The 16947-nt window shown below is 41.4% G+C and overlaps 1 protein-coding gene across 3 annotated transcripts in view; it reads left to right on the top strand.

Moving 5' to 3' along the window:
• LOC133978203 (plexin-A1-like) overlaps positions 1-16947 on the top strand; it is a 169043-nt gene that overhangs the window by 101230 nt on the left and 50866 nt on the right. For all 3 annotated transcript variants that reach the window (XM_062416582.1, XM_062416583.1, XM_062416584.1), the window contains exon 9: positions 5052-5252. In XM_062416582.1, the coding sequence (XP_062272566.1) occupies positions 5052-5252 (201 nt within the window). The remainder of the gene's footprint in view (positions 1-5051; positions 5253-16947) is intronic.

The following is a 16947-nucleotide window of genomic DNA, read 5'->3' as shown; positions in this document are numbered from 1 at the left end:
CATTATTTAGCGTGTTATTTTTTCTCCTCCCTGATCTATAGTCCCCACATCACAGAGGCAGCTAATTAATTATGGATGGATTTGAGAGGGGGGTGGTGGAAGGAGATTGGGGGTTTAAAAAAAAAAACGCACAAAAAAAAACCGACCAGACAACCGCCTCATTACATATGCGCAGTGTTTTTGGAGCTTTATTAATTTATATCTTGTCAGGCTGTGCCAAAGCCTTCAGAACTCTTTTGGTTTTTTAATGCATTTATTTATTTATATAGCATCCTGCTCTTTTCTTGAGTCTTGATCCTCCCAGCCCCCCCTCTCTCTCTCCCTCCGCCCCATCCCATCTATGTCTTGATTTTAATCTCTCACCTTCTACATATCTGCATGCACACACACAGATGCACACATGCTTGCCGACTGTCTCATTATCTGCTCTTGGCGGATGTTAAAAGGTGTTTTGCTCACCTGCAAGTGGAGATTATCTCATCTGCCCGCTGAGCACTTTTTTTTTTTTATAATGAATTTTTTTCTATAATTTTTTCATTTGGTGTGGAACGAGGTGGCTGATGGTACACATCAGAGCGCATGGAAAATGAAGGAAGGAATATTTTAGAAGTGGCTTGACCTAGAACGACAGCTGCTCGTATTCCAAGAAGCTTGTGGCAACACTCAATCAAAACTGGCATCTGGGAGTCAGCAGTGAGATGTCATAAAATTGAGGTCAAGCATTGTATTATTGTGAGAATAGCATTGTTAAGAATGATGGATTTGGCTGAAAGATGGCTTTTTTTCTGTCTAAAAGAGCATGAACGATGAAAATACAACAAATCAGGGCGTGAAATATGTATTAGCTGCAACTGCAATCAGAGTAAGGCAATTTCCTCTTATTCTTCATGCAGGAAATTTTCAGTGAAATAATATATACAATACATCGTAATAATCTACATAATTATTTATGCTTTTAATGTTAACGAATGGGAACTGCAGAACTAGCCTTAGGCAGCAAAGCTAACAGCAGCCTTTTAGGGAAAACAAACATGAAGAGGTAAAGAAAGCCCTCTGGCTACTTTGCTTCGAACACCAGTTGGAGACTTGGACGTCAGCCATTATAAATACACACTTTGTAACATATACAAATACACACACTGTTAGGCCAAACCAGTCAGGCCAGGAGAGTTTATTTGACAGGTAATGGTGGATATTTGTTTACCTGACTTTTCATCAACTGTTCGCTCACATACAAAGAATTAAACATTTGGCAGTTTTCTGGTATAGTATCCACATCTGTTGGTGTTAAAAATTCTTATGAATATGTCAGAATGCCAAGACAGTAATCAAAATCTCAAAATAGAGCAGATGTTTTTGTGCCGCGTTTTGGTGCGGAGAAACCATCTGTGGCAAACATTCCTTCATGCATCTCTTCCGCTGCAGGTGCTCGTGTAACTTTGCAATAAATGACTCGTACCAGTTACAGTTAGGATGAAGTGAACCTTTTAATGATGCACAGTGTTTTCTGTGCAAATAGGGATCCAAGTTTGGAGTGTTTGTGCATCAGAAAAAAAGCTAAAGTCGACATTCTGTGTCTGTCAACAAGCTGCATCAGTTCACCCAATTACCTGTAACTTGGCCTGAAGCATTAATGGCACACTCACACTCTCCTAAATGCAAGTACAGGTTGTACACAGCACATGCACTCCCACAGATATATTCACAAAACCACCTATTTTTACACACACACACACACACCGACCACTCACTTCCTCCTCCGTTGGTCCTCCTGAAATCAAGCGGATGGAGTGTCACATCTGGCCTAGAAAACCACAGCATCCGTCTTCACGGATGAAATGAAAGCCGGGAAGTCAGGAAAAAAGGGGGGAAATGGGAGAAAAAAGATCCCTTCCAGCTTCAAAGGATCCCCCTGGTGAAATATTGTTTCAATGTACTCTGCACTTTGTAGCCCTAATGCCGGCTTTGAACTGTTTTGGCACCTGTCACAAATACTGATGAAATAGTTCTCTCAGCAGAGCATTTTTCCCTGTATCCATCTCCTCTTACCTCAATATTCTCTTTTTCCCCCCTCCCAACTTCATCTCTGTCTCAAGCCTCATTATTCATGACCCCCCTCCCCCTTCATTTAAAAAACAAAACAAAACAAAAGCCTTTCCATTAACTCTGGGACACAGTATCTTGTATTTGGGAAACTAGGGGCTTCACACAATATGATTTCTGAACTTTTCCAAACTCTTGCAACATATCACTCATTGACTATCCAAGCACTTGTTCACTTGCTATTAGCTTGCATTACAATTATAGTCAGACTTTAAAGTCTTTGATGTGAAGGGCTGCAAGTCTAAATTAATTTTATATATTGGCAGGCCACTAGCGCACCTAATGTTATTCTCTTACATACTGCCTAGATAACCTATTTTCTGCTTCTCAGGATGATGACTGCAAAGAGCTCAAATACTACTCTTAAAAATATTTTTGGCTGTACCTACCGACGACAATACAGAGGACTGAATCAAGTAAAAGGGAAGCATAAGGAAATATGACTGCCAGAGAAAACGACAAGCAGACAGCTGAGCTGACATAATGTCAATAGACAGATGAATAAAACATTGGTTAGCTGCAGCTTGCGCTAGAGGCTATGCTAGCTTCTAACACACTGACTTCTACAAGTTAGCTTTAGCAGCAGTAGATGCTGAAACCTTCTTTTTTTTTTTTTTTACTTGTGGCACCTCGGACGATGCAAGCCCACAGCTTTTGACACAAGCATCATTTTTTACTGAGACAAGACTTCAAAAGCCGCAAGTGCAAATCAATCTCTACTTTGTTCTCTGTCTCCTTCTCTCTGTGTCTCTCTCTTTATCTCTGGCCCCCTCCATCAATTTCCAAGCGTTGTCTGAGGCTCCAGGCAGTTCATTAAGTAGGATGTTGTCGAGGGGGGCTTGGGTACGTGGTGCGGATGAAACTTTGACTGTAGGATAGGTGGAATGGATGGATGAAGAGACAGAAAAGATACAGAGGGATCCAGGCATCTTCTTCTCTCTTCACTCTTTTGCCTCCTCTGCCTCTCTGTCTTATGTATTTTCTTTTGACTTTCTATAACTTTTTCCTCTCCTCGCATCAACAGCTGTCTGATGTTTCCGTTTCTCTTTGCTCTGCTTCCAATTAAACTTGCCTGCTCCTTCTTCCTCTCTTCTTTCACTTTCTCTCACATCCTTTTCACTTCCCTCCTCTCTCTCTCTCTCTCTCCCCTTCTTTTACTCCCCCTCTTCCTTCTCTTCTCTTTCTCCCGCCCTCACCTCACTCCCTCCATCAGAGCCGACCATTTTGCCTCCTCCTTCCCTCTGTCCCCTCCCCTCACCCACCTCCCTCCCAGCTGATTATACATCAGTTCTCCTGTAGCCTGCTCCTTCCTATAGTATTCCCCTCTCTCATTATGTGTTGTGCATGTATTTGTGTGTGATCAGACACACAAGGCCAGGGCTAAGAAGGCTAATGAACAAACTCCGGCATTGTGTTCAGGCCCCCGGGACGCGCTGTAGCTTCTAATGTACAACAGCTCAGAGTAGAGGAGGGGAAAGAAAAAATCACTGACAGGGAGCCAGCTATCTGCTTAAAGGAAGAGCTATAATGAGAAGTAACAGAGAGGGTATGCAGTGGATATTTTACAAGGATCTGGTCGATGTTTCCCTCTCCTATCCACAACACTGTCAACATAAGGCTCCTTTACACTCTACGGTACATAGAGTTAAACATTTTATTTGACTAGTTGAAGGATAAAGATTTTTTATTTGTTTAAACTGGTCATTGTTACAAGGCAGAGCAAATACCTATATGAAATGTGTATTTTTCTATGAATGAGTGATTTGAGTCTTTGAACTAAACCCATTGCTTCAAACTCATTTTGAAAAAGCGTAGCTGTAACTTCAGTTTCAGTTAGTTTTCTCACTACATTTGCGTTAAGCCCGCCACATGTCTCTTATTACGTGAGTCACTAAACAGTGTCCCCAGGTTATAAAATGTGTGATTTGTCAGTCGCGAAGTGGTTTGTTATCCTTTCGGCTCAAACACATGGCGGGTTAGTTCCACCCAAGCTTTAACTCATGTTGTATAAGATCTGTCACCCACCCCTTGCTCTTTTTCTTTTGCTCTCTCTCTCTCTCTCTCTCATTCCCAGCGTTGACGAGATCTGCGTCGCTGGCAAATCATGGCATGAACACTGTAATGACTTAATTTCTTCCAGCAAATGCACACATGCATATCCAAGAAATTTTATATACAAAATGTACTGTCCCGTCTTATTTCTAGTTCAGTAACCAGAAAATATAGACTCACATTAATGCCACTTCACAAAAGAAATGTATCTGTCCATGCGCATTTTTGCAAAGACACACACACACCCTCCACGGTTATGCATTCCAGTGGTGTGAGCCATTGGATGGGCTGCATCCAGATGATCTAAACAAGGCTGTCAGCTCTGGCCAATGTCAGTGACTGATGTACACACGCGTGCGAACACACACACACGCACACACACACACACAAACAGCAAAAACAAAGTTTTCAAGCTCATTACTCCATTCCGCACATGGACATAATACACTGGGGTTTTCTTTTCATAACAATGCAGCACTGTTGTGTTGAGAATAGTTTTATTGAGTAGATAATCTTTTACGAACTTTGTCTGAAAAGCTCTCTTGCTCAAGTGTTGTCTTGCTACATTTAAATCTGCTGCAAGTCCAGTGGGAGTGTTGCACAAACCATAACACATGTGAACAGTGCATCACAGCACAGCTCTTTAGGCTGAGTGTCTGGCATGAAGTCAAATATGTAACCCACGGCTTGCTCGCTTCTTTAAAATCCTTACTCTTGTCAACAAACAAGTGACTTATTTCATCACCTCTTCTCTTATCTTACTGCTATTTGCAGCTTGTTTGCTCGCTCTTCTGACTGCAACCTCAGTCTTTTTTTTTCATAACAGCTTCCATCCTTCTGGCAAAAACAAAAGTTGAGTATCTCTCTTTTTTTTCTCTCCCTCTCTAACTCTGCAGGACTGCCCGCAGATTCTGCCCTCAACCCAGATCTACATCCCCGTTGGAGTGACCAAGCCGATCACCTTAGCAGCCAAGAACCTGCCCCAGCCCCAGTCAGGACAGAGGAACTACGAGTGTGTCTTCCACATCCAGGGGGAGACGCACAGTGTCCCCGCCCTGCGTTTCAACAGCACCTCCATCCAGTGCCAGAAAACAGCTGTGAGTAAGACCTAAAAAATGTGCAACGTTTGGGTTTAAGAACAAAAAGAGAGAATCCCAAACTGGATGGATGACATTTTGTTGTTGTTTACAGGTAACTTGGTGATTTATATATTGTGTCATCCAATTCAGTTATTCAAGTAAAGCATAGTTGTGAATAGGACCAGAACCAGTATTAAATAGAATGAACCACAAATGATACTTTGAATTTTCTTAGGCTTTAGCAGAGTAATTTAGCATTATTACTCTTGACCTAATCGATGCTACTAGGTAACTAAATAATGATCACAGTGAGGACATTGACTCTGTCAGGGCTTAAATAATGGCCTCCAACATCTAATGACCACTTTGGACACTAACATGCTCATTGTCCTGATAGATCACCATGCACTACTTGGACACCGGCTTGGTCACAATCTAGATAAATGACCCAATGCTGCATCTCCCACATTGAACTGATAGTTAGCAAATAGTTATTGACGTCAAGAGTTGACTCAGACATTATTCGTATTGAGACGAGCTCATAATAAGGCTTCAGTAACAGGGAGGATTTTCCCAGAGCATACTGATGGAAATTATAACAGATTATCATGGTTTTAGTGATACATAATTTAAATCATTTGTGGAGTGTGAAGCTGCAGTGGTCAGTCATCAACCTTTTGCTCAATGCTTCTATGATTTTTATTGTGTGTGTGTGTTTTTTTGGCTGGTAGGTACTGTGTCAGATTAAAGTGTTTTCAGGGATGGGTTTTCCCCCCAGAAATTACTTGTTTTTAACTTAATTATTTATTGAATTTTCATCAATAGCAGTACAAATATACATTTTCATACACTTTTCAAACACATTTTTGCATTGAACAAGTGTCCATATTCTTATAAAAAGATATGTAAAGGGATTTTGCTGTTATATCTGCTTTTGTGACAAAGGGGGTTTTTGTGATTTTATTCTCTGTACTATATTAGATGATTGCTGTTTTTCCTAACCATGATAATCTACTTAACCTGTTGACATATTCATCGTATATTTTGTTAGTGAATCTTAAGCTTCCCTCAATCTTATCTGATAGTAGGCTATTGACGTCTTTACGATTTGCATTTAGATTTATTAGACTGGTCTAACTCTTATTTTGTCATCCAGTTTTCACTGTTTAGCATCCTTCTTTCTTTTCCTAGCATATGTAAATGAAACAATGCAGTCCTTAGTGTATGTATAATGCATGCTGTAGCCCAGTCCCACAGTATAAGGGCTGATAGGTCAGAAGAGATACTGGTATCTATATATTTCTTGAGCTATGCTGTGATGGAGGTAAATTCTTTATCATTAAGGAGGGATGCATTAAGTCTCCATTGTTTGGATATTAGCCTATATTCCACTTTAGTGCAACAGGTTGATGGTAAGAGATAGTTATATGCAATATCTCAGTGTCCACTATGCTCTACTTTCCGGGTAAATAAATATTCAGTCCTTGAATAGGATGCATGTCTGCTTGAATAGAAAGTGATTTTCCTGCTTATTGGAAACTTCTCCATATATCCACAAGGTCTGCTTCTATAGATTGATGTTTAAGCGTTCTCACTCATCCTACATGGGAGAGCTTTAGAGGCATGTTGTCGATCCATTAGCTGTGACATTACACAGTTAAGATCTCCTCCAAACAGCAGCGGCCCAGAGCTACACTGTAATATCATATTAAACACTGGCCTGATCAAACCAGATTCATCCTCAATAGGTCCAAATATGAAGGACACTACTGTGCCATCGATTAATTGATTAACCAAGATATATCTGCCAGCACTATTTTTATATAACAATGTATGGTGTGTGTGTGTAAGTATGGATACTCACTTCTTTTTCAACTTTTCTTGCTCCACATCAGATAAATGGGTTTCCTAAAGAAATTGTTTTAGCCAGTGCAGAATTTTCTTTAACAGGACGATGAAGACCTTTTTTAATGTCCCCATTACTTGCAATATGCGATTTATACTGCAGAAGCAATAGATTTGCACATAGTTGGTGCATATTGTTATGAGGAGTAGAAATAAATATTGAAACCAAAAGGAGTGGGATAAGTAAGAGTGCTTACTACAGCTATACCACAAAAACAATAGGACTCTGTATAAAGACAAGACATGGTAATGTTATTGTTCCTATGTTCAACACAGGATCCCCAGAGAACAGAAGGATCGGGAGAAAAAAAAGGGGGAAAAGTTATTAAGACTACAGCTAACTAACATTAGATATAGTATGGTGGGACCTAGTCCCAAGCCACTAAAGGCAAGCAGGAAAGGTGCACAGTGTAGATTAAATTTGACTGTGCTTCTGAGTGTGCTAAAATAAAGAAATAAAAAATAAGTTATCAAGTATAAGCCATTCAGGCTCCTGCAGGGCCTAACACAAAGTCAAAGTCAAACAGCTCCTCATGGTAAAATAGTCATCTGAATTAAACATGAAATTAAATTCAGTAGGAATGTTTATAGTCTCTTATTAGAGTAGCTACTATTGAGGTAGATATAATAATTTAAAAAAAGTTTTAAATCATAAAAATAATGTTTTGACTTGTGGCCTTGTGATGGAGAGAGATATATTAATATGTTAGATTATGTTTCATTAAATATGAACCCCACAGTTTACCCCTATACTTTAAAGCACCGGGTTCAATTTAAATATTTAAAAAAACAAAAATTAACAATGTTAATATGTAAATATATAAAAGTCACTCATCAGAATAATCAGTTCTGACTGTTATTATGAATGCAGGTAATGAGACACTCAGTCTTCATACTCTGTAGATGGGATAACTATGTTCTGAACATACTCCATGGCCTTTGTGGGATCTAGAAACCCCCTGTCCTCATCCTCGTGTTACGTCTGGAGTCTGGCTGGCTAGAGTACACTGTAACAGACTCCTTTTTGTCCTCATAGTGCCTATCCGTGAATGCGGCTCTGGCTCTGGCAACTCTGTGGGTTTAATCTGGCAATATGGCAATCTGACTCTGATGGTACATCACGTGGGGCCATAGGGCATCTTCATATTTTACTTTGGTGATGATCACATGTGGCTTCTCCCGGTCACCAAATCACCTGGTGTACGTAGCCTCGCACTAGTGCTATTTTTTATTTTTATTTTTTTTGGAACTACACATTGAATTCAACTTTTGGTGTCTTTATCAGTGAACATTTAGGCTGGTCTTCATATACATATAGCTGTTTTAATAAGAAAATATTGTGCATTCTGCAGTAGCCCTAAGAAGAAGTGTGTGTGTGTGTGTGTGTGTGTGTGTGTGTGTGTGTGTGTGTGTGTGTGTGTGTGTGTGTGTGTGTGTGTGTGTGTGTGTGTGTGTGTGTGTGTGTGTGTGTGTGTGTGTGTGTGTGTGTGTGTGTGTGTGTGTGTGTGTGTATGCATGTGTTTGTGAGGCTTCAAACTAGTGTGACAGATAAGAGGTAGCTAGCGTTGCGCTTCACTGAAGCTGAAAATGTGAAGAGGAAGTCTGTCTGTGAACCTAGTTGGGAGCGGATTGATCATGTTTACAGCTCGACTCTATACCTCTCTCTCTCTCTCTCTCTCTCTCTCTCTCTCTCTCTTTCTCTCTCTCGCTTCCTCTATCTGCCTGTAGAGCTCATCTTTTTTCTCTCCCTCCACTCTCTCTCTCCGTCTGTCATACTTTCTTCTTTCTGCCATTCCCTACTTTCCTCACCATCTCTTCCTCGTCTCTCAAAGAGTAATTTCTGCTGCTTACCCCTGTCCCTGTCTATTTCTAGCTCAACATAAAATGCAGTGCAACAACGCTGAGATTAGATAGGAGCTGGTGCTGTTAATTTTGTGTAAATTGCAGGTGTTACAGCTGTGATCACAACATGTCGTGTATGGAGGAAGATATTTCACAGATTAAAAACAGTAGAAACTTATAGCATCTGCTTAACATGCTTTAACACCTTGAACTAAATCCATCTCCACCTGTCTATATACTGCACCTTATCTTAATAGTCAGAGATTTAGCCAGTCATGTGCATATTAGCAGACACATATGTACAGCACACACCGGCACTTGTCTCTGCAGACCTGTATAGCTTGCCGGTTACCCTCAATGACAGCTAGCACAGCATTCGATTCTGTCTGTATCGACGAGCAGTCTTCAGGTGCTGGCACATACTAGCCAGTTGTTTGTGAAGGCAGGGATAATAAGCCAGCAATAGGGTTGTCTCTCCACAGAGATGTCAGTTTATTGACTGTTTATTGTAGCTGCAAGGCCAGCACTAATCAGCAGCAAAGCCTAACCTCGGCCAAAAGCTGAATTTCTCTATTTGATGTCCACGAAGTAGACATGCTTGCAGCAATTAGCCTTGGGCTGTCAGCGCTTAGCCCTTGTTAGCAATTAGCAGTGCCAACTTGACTGCGTGGTCAGATATTGATGCAGCAACTCTGCATCAAGTCTACATGAGGCCTTAGTGAGATTCAGTGAATGAAAAAAAGATGCCAGCTGTTTGAGTTTGCCATTAAGGCATAATTCATCTAGGCCTGAGCTTATGAGTACAATTGTGTGCCATGAAATATTAGGAGTCTTATTATAGCTCTAGAGCAGTATTTCAAAAGAATGGGGGTCTTAAATATTAGTTTATCCATTTCACATCTCTCCTTTTCATGCACACCCTCCATATTTGTTCCTACTTTGACAGTGTTCAGCACCAACTCAATGAATCATGTATGACTCTGCAGTAGAAATAGACTTCATCTGTTATGCTGCGTACACACTGATGCCTAAGTTTGTAGGCACACAACTATGAGGATAGGGGTTAATCTCTCTCTCTGTGTGTGTGTGTGTGTGTGTGTGTGTGTGTGTGTGTGTGTGTGTGTGTGTGTGTGTGTGTGTGTGTGTGTGTGTGTGTGTGTGTGTGTGTGTGTGTGTGTGTGTGTGTGTGTGTGTGTGTACATCTGCATCCTTCAATATGCCTAAGGCTATGGATCCCAGTATAGTTGTGTGTTTATGTTTGTGTGTGCAATTCCATTATACCGATGCTGGAAGACTGTTAAAGGGAGCTTGCTAATCAATGGGATAAACACAGGGGTGCTAATCCACAGTTTAGCCTTGTGTTTGACACATAAGTGTTTACCACTGTGTCAAACTAACACTCAATCACTTGTTCTTGGAAAGACGAGGACAAGAGCTGAGGAAGAAAAGACAAGAGAGGTGAAGAAGACAGAGGAAAGGATGCATGCAGAGGAGTTCAGGAAAGAGGCGATAAGAATGAGAGAAAAAAATGGACAGGAGGAGAGGTAATGCTTGATGGCAGTGAAAACTGCAACAAAAAAAAGAGATGAGATAGACTAGGGAAATAGGAGTGTAATGGACAATTTCAGGTGAGATGAATGGGGAAAAGTGATATGGAGAGTGATGTTTAAGAGAACAGAGGGGGGTAGACAGAGATGAGAGGGTGTGAGGGAGGAAAATCAGCTCAAAAGTCTCTCCTGAGGCTAAAACTCATTCTCCTCTTTCATACAATATCATCACACTATCCAAAAGAAGATACCTATCCACAGGATATTCAGGATACCCACAGTCGGATCATGTTTAAACTCTAGTTTCCCATACTTTACTCCTTTTACAGTGGCCATAATAACTCAATATTCCTATATGGTATCCACTAACAGGAGGCTGCCAATAACCTTCTGTATATATGGTACACATGATATATGATAGTGTAACATCAGCACCATACTAACCTTATTGATGATCCATATCTGCTTATGAGGGAAAATATTGGGCCTATGGTATTTCTGTATAAGGTCACTGTAGATACCAACTGATCCCAAAGGGGAAAAGAGTGAGTGTATCACAAGACATGAGAAAGAATGCACTATTTGAAAAAAGCGCTTGCTTTTGCAAGCGGATACATGAAAGAATTAAGGCACACAATATTCAAGGTGTGAAGACTTTGAAGAATCATATGTTCAGGGGTTTCTTAAATTTGCTCAAAGCTCTAAATTGTGCTGTGTTGAACTTTTTTAAAGGTTTATATTGTGAAAAGAATGGATCGTCAGATACTTTTCCTCTCCTCTTTAAGCAATTCTCACTTTTGAAGTTGGGTTCTCAGCCAAGCATAATTCAACATTTTTGGAACTTGTGAAAGTTGATGAAATGGCAGATTGTCCAAGTTCCCATAGCAAGTTAACTGGAGAAAAACGCTGATCATTTTGGGAAAAAAAGAAGTCCTCTGTATTTCTTAGCGCCAAACAAGCCCACATTAGCACTGACACATATGGAGCCATTCGCCAGGCCTTATGGTAGCAGTTAGCTCCGGTCAGCAGCAACCAAAACAACAAGCTGGCGTCTGTGACGGTTCCTTCCGGTTTTCTGACCCAGCTCAGGCAGCTTCCTGGCGTGTGGGCCAATAAGATGCTGAGATGTGGGCAGGGAAGTTGTGCTCAGAGCGGCAGAAGGGTCACTTGGAAGTGAATAAACACATGTACACATAATGCTTGCACACACGCAGCACACTCACACGGCCGCACTCTGGGGTCAGAGAGGCTGATGGAACACAGCTGGCCGTCGCTTGAAGGCCGAGGTTTAGAGAAGACTATTGGAACTGTTCAAGACTTTTCCTTACTCTATTTCTTTATCTCCCTCTTTTCTTAGCTTTTTCCTCATTTGTACTTCAGTGTCTCCATTTTTCCTCCTCCTACCTCTTTATCCTTCTTTCTTGTTTCTCCCTGGAGGGCAGGAATGAATGGACAGATAATATCAGCGCAGGCCTTACACCATTACCTTCCGTCTGAAAAACCGCTCGGCCACTCCATCACCCTCTTTCTCTCACTCCTTCACCAGTGAGGGGAAAAAAGGGCAGCAAAAAAAAAAGAAGAAGAAGAAGCAGACACGGGGGCAGGAGAAAATCTAGTTTGGGATAGGATGTCTGCACGTTATTCTTCTGTGTGTGTAGAGAGCAGCTGTTTGTTAAAGGAGAGATGGGAAGTATCAGGGGTCCTGATGGCATCCAATTAAGGCAGATAAAATGATGATGAATTGCAGTTGGGCAGCAGAGACGGATGCTCGTGTGTGTGCGTGTGCGTGTGCGTGCGTGCATGGGCTCAAACACACTCGCAGAACACTTCATTTCAAGAACATTGTGTTAGGGAAAGAGAGAAGAGCAAGATGATGAAAAAAGGAAAGAAAAGCAAGGACGTTTTGGAGGCAGATACACCAGGAGAAAGAGGGAGAAATTTGAAGGATAGATGATGAGGAAGAGAAGGAGGAGGGAAAGACGAAGTGTGCGATGAGAGTGTACAGAGCATACAGAGTTTGGTGGAGAGAGAGAGGACATCGCAGGGAAATAATCTCCTCTCTTCCAATGGGAAATGAGAGATGTATTGCAGACAAGAAAGATGGAGAGATGGATGAATGGATGGATAGATGGAGCAAATAGAAGTCTAGAAGAAGCCAGACATGTCCGCAGGGAAAGCAGTTAACACAAACCACACCAGTCTAATGGTGTCAAACGCCCCTACGTGTGTGTGTGTGTGTGTGTGTGTGTGTGTGTGTGTGTGTGTGTGTGTGTGTGTGTGTGTGTGTGTGTGTGTGTGTGTGTGTGTGTGTGTGTGTGTGTGTGTGTGTGTGTGTGTGTGTGTGTGTGTGTGTGTGTGTGTGTGTGTGTGTGTGTGTGTGTGTGTGTGTGAGAAGCTCATGTTAACTACTTTTCCTCTGACTTTCTCAAGTTTTTCTATAATTTTTTTAAACCTATCTAGATTTGACTTACTGTATATTTAAAAACCATCTCATTTTGAATAAATCATAACATGCACATTATTATTACTGACACACCCACACACGGTACTAAAAGTGGCAGAGACGGGGCTAATGAGGGCCTTGGCGCTGGTCAGCGGAGGCTAGGTGCAGTGGAGCATGGCCTGGCACAGCTTGATGAGATATAAACACTAGACCTGCCACCGTAGTCAGCCACAGCACACACTGATACTGTTTTAATTGGCTTTCAGGCTCTGTGTGTGTGTGTGTGCGCGGATGGGTTGAAAGTGCTTTGGAAATTCTCTGGAATTTATTGTGAGTAGCTGCAGATTATTCTGTTCCCCTATCATGTGATACTTCAGACTGCCCTGATCAGATTCTGAAGATGCGTCTCATCGCTCTATTGTGGCCTTTTCACAGTGACGCTGATTGGCCCTATCAGCATTGGGTGTTTGAGGTTGTTTCTCATGTAGTATCTGTATTTCAAAATGCCACAGAGTGCGTCCTGGAAAAAAATTAATAAATAAAATAATCAATAACGCAGCCCCTCCTCTCCTTCCCTCTCACCTAGTCATATACCTGTCCTCCCCCCTCCTCATCATCATCTCTGTCCTTTCATTGGCTCAATGCCTCTCCTCCTCTTTGACAGGTGGCGCTCCCACGCTTGGGTCCTGGATAAATAAGAATTAATTGCTGCTCAGCTATGAGCATATGCCAGCTTCTCAACCCATCCTCCACCCAATTTTCATCATTTTTTTCTCCCGCTCTCTCTCTGCAATCTGTAACCTTTACATTTTCTTTCTCTCATAGCGTCGCTCCACCCCTTCATGTCCTCAGCTATCTATGATGGTTTGATGAAGAAAAAGAAGAGAGGAGGAGGGTTGAATCAGAGGCCAGCACCTCTGACTGCATTTACATTAGTTTTAAATGCATATAGCAGCCTACTGTATGTCTCATATATATATTTAGTCAGATGTGTTTTCTGTTCCTCTTACATGTATGTTGTGTGAGTGCTGCTTCAAGAATGGTGAAGCACTGCAGTTAGGTGTTGCATGAATTGCCTAAAATGTGGCCTATATTTACAAATACTGGTTGGATATGTATTAGTGGTCTGTGTGAGTGGTGAAGTCCGCAAAGGAGAATGGCCACCAGAAGAATTGCATGATTTGACAGAGGGGGAAAATGGTTGAGGATATTAAAAATACGGACATTTTTCTGCAAATAAACCGAAAATCAGCCTTTTGTCCGGGGAGAAGTCTAGTAAGCTTACAGTAGCTTAATGCGTAGGCTGGAAAATAAGAAACATTGGCTATGGCAGCATTATTTTTCCCTCAAGCCAGCACTTTTCTTCTCTCTCTCTCTCTCTCTCTCTCTCTCTCTCTCTCCATCACTGAAGAAAGTGTGTGTGTAAGTGTGTTTGCACATGTGCGAGTGTTTGTGTGTGTGCGCGCAAGAGATAAGCTGGGTAACTGGGTCCGGCCATGCTCCAATCCTGTTAGCATTAGCGATTAGCACTGGCTAACAGGCCTCTATTATAAACGGGGGCTGATTCCACGCCGTCTGACCCCACACATACAGTACATACACACACACGCTAAGCTATAGGAAGGATTACCACTTGATCCTTGATTAGGAGGCTATATCTGCCTGGAAGTTGTGTGCATTTATGTGTGTGTGTTAAAGGATGTTGTGTATTCATCTATACATTGACACACACAGTGTGCCGGGTCTTATCTAGACTGGCAGAACTCATTTCACTTGGACCGGATCAGACTGTGTCATCTACTTTTCTTCAGCATCATCCCAATGTGACATCTTTCACAATTTTGTCACAAACTATTTAAAATCTAGAATAATCTCAATTGAAAGATGTGTTAATTTTTAATGACTGTCACCTTGAAGAAGACAGGAAGAGACCCTCTCTATCCCAGGTATGAGTTTGCCCTGGTCGAGTTTGGTATTTTTAGCTGTCCAGCTTGCACACGAAATTACTAATTATCAGGCTGTGACTCTTGCAGAAGGTACCCGTTATTAATCCATACCTGCTTTCTGTGCCTTCAACTTGGTCTCTTCATCACCATCGCACTATAGTTTCTTTTCAGTTATTATCTCCTTATCGTTCTTCTCTCCAAGGTATCTATCCTTTGACATTAACACTCATTCTGTCTCCATTTCGCTTTCTATTCCTCTCGTATCCATCTATTGTCTGCTCACATAAGTAAATACACAGAAAAAAATGCTGTTCACCAAAAAGCACAAGGGCCATACAAGTTTTAGGTCAAGATTGTAGACACGGATTGTTTTTTTGTAGCATCACCTTCTCATTTTAAACTATGCTAGATTTCAATCATAGAACTTATTGATTTTATTTGATCCATTTTCATTTTTCACTTCCCTTTCCACATGCAAATCATGACCTTTTTGAAAGTAACCTTCGTAATGTTTGTATTTTCATATTGGAATCTACTGTGCAGTGAATAAATCATGCACAAGGCGCATATGTGTATTCGCTGAAACCGTGTATTGTGCAACAATGCTGGTTCAGTACAAAAGTTTAATAAGCCTTTGGTGCAATGAGAGGAGATGAGCTTTGGATCATAACCTAACCTTTCCGATGCCTCCCCCCACCCTCTGTTGCCCATTAAACATACATACACGCATATATACATGTCTCCCTAACTAAATATTCAGGATTTTGTCAAAGTGAAGGTACATGCTCAAGCAGGTCCCAGTAGCCCCTCTCTCAACACAGACCTCTAAGTATAGATGTGCAAACACAGACATGTACCTGTAACATGGACAAAAAAAGGGGAAGAGGGCAGGCAGTCTTATTGTTTTAGCTGTCAGCACCTCCACACCTGTACGTGTGTGTGTGTGTGTGTGTGTGTGTGTGTGGTGCAGTTTTTCAGCGAGAGCACTTGTAAAGCAGGGTTACGAGGTCCCGCACACATCTATCATCTTTTTCTCTATGAGAGGAATTGGCCCTGTCGTGTGATTCAGAGGGGGATCGGGCCGTGTTCTTATTGGCTGGTCAGCAGTGAAATGGGGGTGGAAGTAAAGGGAAGCTTGACCCCATGTCCTTTGATTGTAGCCTGTCTTTGAGTCCTGGGGGCCTGCAGCTGAGCAGCATGAAGAGATGTGGTTAATGACGCTGGAATAGAGAAATGGTTACAATATACCACTGTGCAACATATTTGTAAGCATAACACTCAAAGAAAATTGTTCTTAAGGTCTCATTTTTTGACATTACATGTCCCTGAAATTATGGTACTCACAGCTGAGACTGTACTGACTTCTATCATGAAGTTTAAGACAGAATGTAAGGCCTGTGTCAAAGAGGCAGCCTTAAAAATTAAGAAATTTAATTTGTCCAAATATGCAAAAATCTCCCAGCATTTAACAACTTTTAGATTTGGTTTGGTCCATTAACCCCTAAAAGAGAATATTTGAATCTCTTTAGGTTGCTTAATCCAATCCAACCACTAGTTTCCTTCACTTTTCTGCCATGTCTTTCCATGCAGGTAGCTTGTGTTGCCTCCTTTGCTGACAGAGGCTGTCCAACATTTTATATGAGCCGGCACAGTTTTGATTTAGTCTTTTTGGCCAACAAAAACAATCAGAAACCCTTTCTCTCAACGAGCAGTCACTTGATTAACTGTTTATATAAAATATAGCTTAATGGAGTTTTATTGCGGTTACTGTTTTGGTTTTAAACACTTCCAGTTTTAACCACTACATGTTCTGTCCTTTTTTTTATTTCTGAGACAAGAGTGTGAGCGAGTAAAACCCACCTGTTGTCTCCTGTTAACATGATCCAACTGCAAACAGGACTGATTTTCAAGAGAGCAAGTGCTAAGTTAAAAAAACGCCTTAATCTGCAACAAGTTGAACAATTGCCAAACACGAAGCTGGATAAGACCCCTCACTCTCTTTTTGTCTCTCTTCTCTCCTTCCCTCGTCA

This window comes from Scomber scombrus, chromosome 3 (genome assembly GCF_963691925.1).
Source record: "Scomber scombrus chromosome 3, fScoSco1.1, whole genome shotgun sequence".
Lineage (NCBI taxonomy): Eukaryota > Metazoa > Chordata > Actinopteri > Scombriformes > Scombridae > Scomber > Scomber scombrus.
The sequence above is the reverse complement of the archived record's forward strand: the minus strand, read 5'-3'. Positions and strand labels throughout refer to the sequence as shown.